Source organism: Cricetulus griseus, chromosome 7, assembly GCF_003668045.3.
Source record: "Cricetulus griseus strain 17A/GY chromosome 7, alternate assembly CriGri-PICRH-1.0, whole genome shotgun sequence".
Classification (NCBI taxonomy): Eukaryota; Metazoa; Chordata; class Mammalia; order Rodentia; family Cricetidae; genus Cricetulus; species Cricetulus griseus.
The window spans coordinates 110,693,073-110,703,480 of NC_048600.1; the positions used below are offsets into that span (position 1 = coordinate 110,693,073).

The 10,408-nt window shown below is 55.0% G+C and overlaps 1 protein-coding gene across 1 annotated transcript in view; it reads right to left on the minus strand.

The window, feature by feature from the left end:
* Positions 1–10,110, minus strand: part of Srcin1 (SRC kinase signaling inhibitor 1) — a 41,055-nt gene extending 30,945 nt beyond the window's left edge. Inside the window, exons 1-2 of the mRNA XM_035448011.1 lie at positions 9,921–10,110; positions 895–918 (exon numbers count right to left, since the gene is read on the minus strand). Coding sequence (XP_035303902.1) covers positions 895–918; positions 9,921–9,995 — 99 coding nt within the window. The 5' untranslated portion in view covers positions 9,996–10,110. The remainder of the gene's footprint in view (positions 1–894; positions 919–9,920) is intronic.
* Between the last annotated feature and the right edge of the window lie 298 nt (positions 10,111–10,408).

Consider the following 10,408-nt stretch of genomic DNA (forward strand, 5'->3'; position numbering starts at 1 on the left):
TGCTGGGTCACTGAGTCACCACCAGGCCATCAGACCCTCATTTCTCCTGCCCCTTCCAGAGAGGCAGGCTGACAGGCAGATACGGGATCCCATGGTACTCTGATTCGAAAGCTTCTTAAGAAAAAAGAAGTTCGCCCACAGGAGACCCGGTGAGGCTGGGTGATAGACAGCCTGCTACCCTTTGATAATGTCTGAGTTTCCGGGGAAAACAGAACTACACAATAAGCCACAGCACAACTTGTCCCACCCAGCTCTGGGTGTGGGGGCCAAGGAAGATGGAGGGTGTGCCTGAGGGTGATCCCCCAGGGGTACTGTGGTATCCTGGGAGTGGGGAGAAAGCCTTTCAGTTCTCAGTAATGCAAACTGCTCAGAGAAGTAGGAAGGCATCCATTCCCCAGGCCTGGTCCCCAAGGTGAACAAATTTAAGGCTACAGGGCAAGTGTGCTGCCTAGTCCTAACATAGTGAGGAGTAAGAAAGGCAGCCATGAGGCCTTCCTTTGAGGGACAATGTGAGAATAGGGTCCAGGGCCCATAGAGAACTCATGCATTCAGCTCCCTGTCTCTGTTGGCCAACTCTCTAGACTGAGAAGTGTTAGGAGCCCTTCTCATTCTAAAACACCCCTAGCAGGCTGGGAGAGCTGGGGACTTGAGCATCTCTAGGCCAAACCTCCAAGCAGAGGTGACAGAACTCCCACTCTGGATCCATAAGGCCCTGCAGACAAACCCAGACTCTCCCCCAAGCAGCAGCCATAGCCAGCAGCCCCAGGCCCACCGCCGCAAAGGAGGGGGGCCCCTGCAGACGCACACCCCAGTGCAAAGCATGTGCAAGGCAGAGGTGGGGAGGGGAGGGCAGGACATGCAGTTGTCACAGAGGCAGAAGCATCTCGCACTGACCTTGAAACTCCAGTAGTTTGGTTGCTAATGGGAATAAGAGAAGAGATGGTTATGAGGGGGGCTGCCAGGAGGGGACAGGGACAGGATAGAGACTCTCAGTATGAAACCCTGGGTCACAGGCCTCCACCCTCTGGGGGACGGACAGTAGGCAATGCCTGCGCCTCTTAATTCTCTCTTGAGGCTAGAATATTCTTGGTTCACCAAGGATGGACAGGGTTCCAGGTCTACTGGTAGGGAGCAGGATAGGATGGTCCAGATGTTTTAAGTGTCTTTCTAGGCATGGCAATTGACCTCAGTTAATGAAAAGCACAGATGACTACAAGACGGTCAAAGATTTGAGGGGAGGGCAGTGGTAAATCTGGGCTGTGGGGTCAGAGAGAGGTTGGGTCAAATGTCCCAGAAAAGATGGCAATCCAGCTTGGTTGGGAAAGTGAAGAGCTGGAGAGGGGAGAAAGGTGTGTTGAGCAGAACTACATAAGGCTTAAATAGGTACCCTGGAGAGGGCAGGAGGACTGGGAAGAAGGAGATGGAGGTGAGGGGTCAAAGGCGGAGGCTAGATACTGGCCAGTCTTCAGCGGGGTGACAACTACAGATCAAAGTACAGAAAACATAGGTATGACATCGAGAAAAGGAAATGGAACCCCAGCAGGGCTAAGGGCAGGGAGTAGATGGTGGTGGCTGGGACCAAGGCCAGGGTAGGCAGGCCTGTGTGCCAGGATGTGCAAGGATTGTGGAGAAAAGTGGACCACTGCCAGTGACCTCTGGCACTGGGCAGTGCATGGGAGCTCGGGCAGCACTTGGAGCCACAGAAACAGCGGAGAATTGTAAGGGGGCCCGAGGATTCTCCTCACTCACAGTAACGTAGGGTCACCCTGCCCTCCCTAGAGACCAGAAGGTCCTTCCAGATGGTTAGCAACAAGGAAAGGACAGCCCTGAGGGCAGGCTGGTTCTTGGCAAAGCTGAGGGTATCCTGCTGACCGGTGCCAGCCTCAGCAGGAGGACAGAGGCAGCAGATGGCCTGGCCCTAGGGTGCCTGGCACGAGCAGACAAGATTCCCCAGACCTCAGAGCCAATGGCAGAGGAGAGGGACCTTGAGGGTTCCTGCTGGGAGAACACCATGCTGTGGTGCCCTGTGCCCCCTGGATGTGTTGGGGGCAGGGGAGAACCAGGATGGGGCTGAGGATGGCTACTGCTAGATACAGACTTTAGAGTGACAACTCTTCAGGGTGGGGATGATGCCAACCTGGACCTGGAATAAGGTTTATTTGTCACCCCCTATACACATACCTGATCCACCATCCCTACATCTCCCAAATTACTGGATCCAAAAGATGAAAAGTAACCACAATGCAGGCAGCAGAAGGAGTCAGCAAAGGCTGTATGGACACAGGGTACCCCTGAAGTGGGAAGGGATGCCCTCAGATAACACAGGAAGGGACAAAGCTTAGACCTGAGCCACAGCTTCTGTGACCTTGGATAGAAGGGGAAGCATGGAGAGTAGACTCATAGGAGACATCAGAGCCAGGCTGAGGACTTGGAGAGGTTTATGCTGAAACTCATGTCTGCAGACCAGGAATGATGGACAGCTCTGCAGAGACAGTGGGCACGGGAGCCATCCACAGCTCCCTGCAACATGCACACTGTTCCTGCAGCGAGCTAGTAGACTCAAGACACAGCCTTGGGTAGACAAGGATGTCACAAACATGCCCAGAACAACAAACACACCCACCCACCAAGGTGCACAGCACTAAGGGAAGCCATGAGAAATGGTCCTGGGAACACAGCAACACGGAGACATCCACACAGACCCCCCAACGTACTCCCAAGGACCCTCGCTAGCACTATGCCCAGACAAAGACACAGAGGGTAGTAAGGCCAGTCACACCCCTCAGCATAACACAAAGCCATAGAGGCATGGACACCCATTCACACCATACACAAAATAGTACACAAGGGCCAGCAGGACAGCGCCGTGGGTAAAGGTGCTTACTGCCAAGCCTGATGACCTGAGTTCAATACCTGAAGCCCACGTGGTGGAATGGAGAACCAACTCCCCCACGCTGTCCTCTGACTTCCATACATATATACCATGGCAAGCGCATACTAAATTATTATTTTTTTAATCAGAGCAATGTATGAAATACAGAGACTCAGAGAAAATGTCATTTTTCTGCTCCCCTCTACGAGCCGGTTCAGGACATTTGTGGCACCTTTAGCCAGTATCCAGTGGCTATGACAGCGCCATCATTGTGTGTCAGGGGGTTGACTTCTTGAACCAAGAGCCATAAAAGTTGCCCCATCCCTAAGCCTGTACACACCCACCAGACAGTGCCTGGAAGGCTTGGGTCACAAACGAGCCTGAGGGAAATAACAGGATGGTAGTATCAGTGTCTGAAAAAGATCATCCTAGCTCTGGGAAGGGTACAGATGGAAGAGAATCTATTTTTGTGTTTGGGGGACTTGGCTGGACTGATGACACCATCACCCAGCCTTATAACTTGCAGCTCTGAGTGTCAGAGCATTCTCAAGAGACTGCTGCCTCTTTCCTTGCTCCTCTCCTCAAATAGGGAAAAGGGTCCTCTCAGCTGGCCCCAGCACGAACCAGGTCTCCCAGCAACTCTATCCTGGGAGAGTTGCAGTGGGGAGAAGTCCCTGGGAGATGGGCCATCATCCACCCTTCCAGAAGTTAACCCATGGGACCATACCTGATGATAGAAAGCAGAGGCTGCTCTCCGTTGTGCAAGAGGGACACCTCTGGTCTCTACCCTGACCTCCTTCCTAGTTGTAGATTCCTCAGTCTGTGCCCAGCTCAGTACCTGGTACGTAGCAATGCCCTCAACAAATCTGCATCAATAAATAAATGCCAATCAAGTAAACCAGGGAGGGGAAGTTCTAAATACTAGGCCTGGCCCAACTCCCTCCAAGTCCTAGCCCCAGCTGTTGAGACTTTTTCCTGACACAGGTCTAAAAAACCCTGAGCTGAGGGTGGTGGTGCACACCTTTAATCCCAGCACAGAGGCAGGTGGATCTCTGGGAGTTCGAGGCCAACCTAGTCTACCTGGAGAGATCCAAGGCAGCCAGAGCTACATAACAGAGAGACCCTGTCTCAAAAATAAGCAGATAGATAGATAGATAGATAGATAGATAGATAGATAGATAGATAAAGCAAGGACAGGGGTTCCTCTTCTCTTCACTCAACAAAAACCTCACCAAAGCCAAAACATATCTACATGCAGGGACATCTAGACTTCCCAGAGCTCAGGCACTGGGAAAGTAAGAGCTGGGCAGGAGAGAGACAAGCAGGACCCGCCGCTGGTGGTGAGGCTTGGAGAGCTGGGGCAAAAACAAGAGCCAACCATCCCTGAGGTACAACCTTTCAACCATGGGGGAGGGAACTCCCCCAGGGAGACCAGGAAGTAAGCTAACTCCCCCAGAGTGGAGGAAACAGCTTCTTCCCTCTAGGGCTGAGGAGTTAACCCGTCAGTCCTCACCTCTCCAGTAGTTTAGTCTTGGGGTTCTCTTCCCCTACAGATGACCCTCCTCCACCCACTCCATGCCTGTAGGGGAGAACGGATCCCCATCAGGACCTTACCACAGCTCCTTCCCCTTCCCCTGGGCAGACATCCTGGGGTAGGCTAGGTGTCCATAAGACCCCTCCTTGACCTCGGGCACCAAGGAGCATCCTCCAGAGAGGAAGGCAACCCACGAGTCGCACCCCCTTCCTTAATCACCAGACTGGCGCACACACCCACCTCCCAACTCCTGTAAATCCAAGTCCACGGAAAGGCCAGCTCCCAGTCTAGGGCTACGCCACGGGCCTGTGTGGCCGCCAGCCTGCAACTGCCACGCCGCGAACGGCCCTCCCCTAAGGGTTTGCAGCGACAGCAGCGGCTCGGAGCCCTGCGGAGGCTGAGTGTGTGAGGAGGGGGTGCGTTGCGGGAGTCGCACGGCGCCCTGGGCCGGGGCGCACCCAGGGAAGGTCATGACTTTCCGAGGTTGGGGGAGGGGGCGCATGCCGCATTTGGGGGCGGGGGCCGACCCACGTGGAAGGCACCTGCCGCGGTGGGCTAAGGAGGGGGCGTTTCTCCGGGATCGGGAACCCGCTGCAGCCGCACGCCCGCACCCCTAGACCAATCCTCCGAACCGTGGATCGGGACTCGATCTCCAGGTCCCCGCGCCCCCCCGCCGAACCTCACGCGGCTACCGCGTCCCCACAGCCGCTCGCCCTTACCTGCGGCCACAGGTGCACGCGCGGAGCTCGGTCCCGCGCCGGGCGGGGGAGGGAGAACCGCCTGCTACTCCCACCCGCGCAGGCTCTCCCCTCCCCCGGCCGCCTCCGCAGCCGCCGCCGGTGCCCTTTGCTGCAGTACGAGAGCCGCCGCCGCCGAGCGGGCCCGGGCCCCGGTCGCCCCGGTAACCGCGACTCCACCTGGCGCCGCGCGTTGCGCTGCCGTGCGCATCCCCTCTCGGCCCCCTCCCGCGGCGCGGCCCCGCCGGCGCAGCCCCGCCGAAGAGCAAAGGAGGCTGGTGGCTACGTCGCCGCGGTCACCCGATACGCCGGCCCGCCGCCCGGGACTCGGGTTGCAGCAGAAAGGAGGGAGGTTAGACAGCCTAGTGGAAGCGAGGGGGAGGGGCTGTGGCTCGGTTTAACCTCTGGTCCCTTCCCAGGATCCTCTTCACTGTTCCCATCTCCAAAGGTCTTAGTTACCCCCACCTTCTCGGCCCTTAGCCTCCTCTCGGCAGCGCCCTTTTGGCCCTTTAATCCTTCCCTGACTTAATCTCCGACTTTGTAGGGGAGGCCTAGGACTGCCTGAATTTCCTTGTTGACGTCTGATCCTGCCTTGCTGTGTGTGGTTCTGGTCCTTTGCTGGGTGTCTCTGTGCCTTAATTTTACAAAACCGGACCTCTGACTTATTCCTGGTGGGGAAAAATGTGATAAGCTGTATCAAGAAATGACAAGATGCTGTGCTTCTTAAATTCTGGAACAAAGGCCCCCCACAAACTCCCCTTCTTCCATTGGAGCAGAATTCCAGACATGCAGACCGACCTAACTCTACCACGGGGCACAACTCTGCCCATTTCTGCCCTTCACCCCAGCCCTATCACTGCCCCACACTCCATCTAAGGGACCTGAGGCACCAAGGAAGGACCTGGCTGTCTATCCTGTGCCTGACTTCAGTCCATCACCATCATTGGCCCAGCCCTCTGCCTGTCTGTGGTCTCCATCCATCCACATGGCCACTCCCACATGGCGCTCTCCCGCCTGTCATCCAGCCGTAAGAACAAGCACTCCCCCTGCTCCCTTGTTACCCAAATTCAGCCAAAATAAGGCTGAGAGCTGGACATGAAGCAGCTCCGTGCCCCGAGAACGATGTTCAGTGTGCCAAGCTGTTACTAGACAAGTTCCTCTCATTCCAAGTGCCCCCAGCTCTCCAGGTTCCTTTTATCCTAGCTGCTCACAATATCCTTTCTTTTTATTTTCCTTGGGAAAGTCAAGCCTTGGCACACTCCAGTGCATGAAGACCGAACCTCTTCCATCCAATTACCTAGCAGCTGCTACCCTTCTCCTACCTATGACCATAACCAGCAAGTCCTAAACTCCCTGGCTCCAGATACAGCTTGAACTCCTGATCCCCCATGTCTGTTGTTTCTCCCCTGCCAGTGTCCAGGCCTGAGCTGGGAGCATTTGCTGAAATACATCTTTCTATCAGGGAAAATGAGGCTCTGTGAGGAAGGGGGAAACAGGCTCAGAAGCAATGGCTAGACACCTAATTCTTTTAAAAATTACAAGAAGGGTGAGAGAAAGACACCACGCAGAACTTCCTGGTGGTCAGATGGGGGACGGGGGACTCTACTTAGAACAGAAGAGTGTGGCATAGATGGGGCTATAAGATGAGAACAATAAGAGGCTCCTAAAAGCCCAAGAACAAGAGGCAGTCCTCTTGTTTAAAAGAGAGAAACATCTGCTTGTTTTTTAAATCACAACTATCCCTCAAAAAGGTTCTAGCTCGATTTGGGGAGATGAAGTAAGGACTCAGGGGAGATGTAAATATGGGCATGGAAGTTTCCTGAAAATGGAGGGTTCATACATAAAAGAGAAGGGGTTCAAAATAAAAATTATCAACATCCCCCCCTACAAAAAAGGTCTCCCCAAAGCCAGGCTCCACCATGGATTTTGGGGGAGATGGGTGGCTCACCTGGGAAGGCTGGCCAGCCCCGGAGGGGGTGGAATCGCCGTGGAGGTGGGAACAGAGGGAGCTGAGGAGGCACACAGGGTCCACGGTCCAGCCGCCGACCTGTGTGTGTGAAGCAAGGGACACCCCATTAGGGGGAGCGGGCAGGAGCCGCTGGGGATGGAACGGTATAGGGACAGATGCTCCCAGGGCAAGCCCTGGCGTAGGGAAGAGGGTCAGAGTCATGGAGGGGGGTCCTTCAGAGTGGCTGGTACTGTGGGCCCCAAGGTTTTCTGCATGTCTGTCTTTCCTCTGACAGGACAGGGTTTCACCACCTGACAGAACCCTGATTTCCAGTTTCCAGCTGCCTCCTTGCACACTCCTTGAGCATTTGCCTTCTCTCCTCACAAGGAGGTCACCTCTGACCTCACAGTAATGGGGATCAATGGGCAGGAGTGACCTCACTCCTGTTGTCTATGCCATCTCTGTAAAAGTGACTTCCTTCTACCCAAGGCCACCAGACTTGACTCCTCTGGGACTGTTTTCTCCTGCCCCTGGCCCTCTGGCCCCCTGAGTCTTCTCTCTGTCAACCAACCATTCCTTCTCCAAATGTTCACCCAACTTTGCACCATTGCTGCTCCATGCTCAGGTACTCCGCCCAATTGAAAGGGCCCTGGGTCCTGCCACTGAGCTTCTAGGGGAGCAGCCGGGGGTGAGGCAGATGAAAGGGATGAACTTGAGCATGAGTGAGCTACCATTTACTCCAGAAGTATTTGCTAATTGCTTGCTGAATGTACATAAATGTTCCATGCCAGACTCGCTGCCCTTGGAGCTTTTTCTGCTAAACTTCCCAGACAGGTGTGTAACCAGGGTGTCCAGTTCCGAACCACACCTGGTCTCCAAACCATTGAAACTGGCCCCACTTCTTCTCACCCCTGCCCAGACCCACCTAGCCTTCTGAAGTGTAGGCACTGCTTGCCCCACAGCCCCATCTCTCACCATCATACCCTGCTTTAATGGCCCTTACATGCCCTCATCCACTTCTATCTCTGTCTTGACTGCTCTGGGTTCTCCTGAAGTCATGGTCCCTCTGGAGTCCAGAAATGTATATAAGGAGTCCACTTGGATCGTAGGAAGCTCCCTCCCAACTCCTCACCCCGCCCCGTGATTCTCATCCATTTCCTTCCCAGGGATTGGCAGTCATCTTCCTGTCAATCAAGAGCTAGATTTTAGTCTTTGAGACAGTGTCTCATGTAGCGCCCATTGGTAGCTTAGGATGGCCTTGAACTTCTGATTATCTTGCCTCCCCGTCTAGAGTGATGGGATTATAGACATGTACCACTACAGCACTGGGAATCAAACCCACAGCCTCCTGCTACCAGGCCAGCACTTAGTACCAAGCCCTTAGCTGTCATTCCCTTATAGATCCAGACAGCCAACAACCCTTGCCTAGTCTCCCCTCCCCTTCCTTTCCTCCTTCCCCTGCCTCAAGCCTCCAAACCCCCAGATTCAATTAACTGTCCATAAAAAATATAACACTCTGTCCTCTACTGGCTCACCCCACTCTGTCAGTCTGGTACCACTTGCCCAACTGCACCCGCCCCCAGTCTTCTGTGTTGGCCAGGACTTCTGTGCCACGCTCCAGATCAACTCAAGTCCGTGCTGCATCCCCAGCACCTGCTCATACAGCATCCTCTTCCTCTCTTCAAACCCTTTCACCCTGCTAGGCTTCATATAGGTACCACCTCCTCGAGGTAGCCTTCCCATAAGGCCTCTGTAACTGATATCCCTGATCCTAAGCCCCTTCCAACCTCACCAGGACCCTCATACAATGTAATCGTCCGTTCCCCAGCTAAGGAGGTCAGGGCCCTTTATGAGTCTAAAATTCCTGATCCTCACCAACCTGAATCCTGCTCCCAGGGGGACTCTGTAGCCAGAAAAAATGCAAAAGCCAGACTGAAGTAGAGAGGATGTCTGGGGGCAAGCAAGACCCCAGAAAAATGGCAGGCAGTGTGTCCTGTGTCCTTGATCTTGGCAAGAAGAGGGGCATGTCCCTCGTCTGATCCCTAGTCACACTGAGTAGCACCAGGAAAAGGAACTGTGGTCCAACACTCCTCAGTGTGACTGAAGGGATGCTGGCAAGTGAACCACTATACACCGTGTCCCCTAAAGGGGACGATGCTAGGATTCCCAGAGATGGGGTACAGGAGCCATAATGGCCCCTTTGCCAATGCAGGCCTAAATATAGAATACTAGTCCTGAGAGAAAGAATTCAAAGAAGACCTAGTGCTTGGGTGTAGAGGGCATTAAGGAATCCAAGCTGGGAGAGGCTGAGAAGAGAAGCACCCTACTCCATGTATGTCCTAGGTCAGAGGCAACCCCTCCCTAAGCCTTACTGGGGGGCAGGAAACAGCCAAGGCACATACAGGCTTCCAGCTCAGTCACACAGCCAGTCTGTGTTCTCAAAGAAGGTAGTGAGTACCCCAGTTCTGGACTCTGTTCAGGCTAGGACTGGAGACAGGTTAGATTCAGCTTTCAGAAGCTCCCAAGCCTGAGACAGGTGCCACAGCCAAGCCTAATACCCTCAGCCCAAAAGTGTCCCTTCCCTTCTTCCCAATCATTCCTTTGGCCTCCAAGATACACCTTCCGTGCCTTCTTCCCACATTCCGCCCAAACCCAGGCTCCAATGTGTCAAGCGGATGGCAGGGGCCTGGAGTCTAAGCCCCACCCCTTTCTCCACCAGGCTCCAGAAAAGACCAAAGAGGGCCACGGTCCAGGGGATAAAACTCCCCAACTCCAAGCTCCCAGCTCTGCCCCAGAGCCACAAAGTACCCTGCCCCTGCTCACACTCACCTGCTCCCGCATCCTGTCCTGCTGACCTCGCAGGGCCAGGGCATGCTGGGGGTACTTGCTCTTCAGATGGTCCATGAATGCATCTCGCTTGCGGTCAGCATCCGCCTTCTGGAGCCCGCTGAGCGCCTCCAGGCTCTGGGCAGCAATCACGGTGTGCCGCCGCTCGGAGGTGTGCACCAGCCCCACATTGGAGAAGCGCCGGCCCCCGCTGCCCCCGCCGCCCCCACCCCCCAGGGTCCGGTACTCCCGAGGGTACTCGGCATCGTCGGCAGACAGCATGGGGGGGCTGCTCCGCTCCGGATCTGCGAGAGGGGTAAGAGGATCTAGGGTCACCAGGATGTCATGCCAAAGGGCTGCCTATCTCCCACAAGGATCCCTGTGGGGCGGGGCCTGGCCTGATAGAGCAGAGAGGTCTTTGAGAGAGATGGATGGGGACAGAAGCGTATATGAGATAAACCTGGAATTCCATGTTGGGGGCGGGCAGTTCC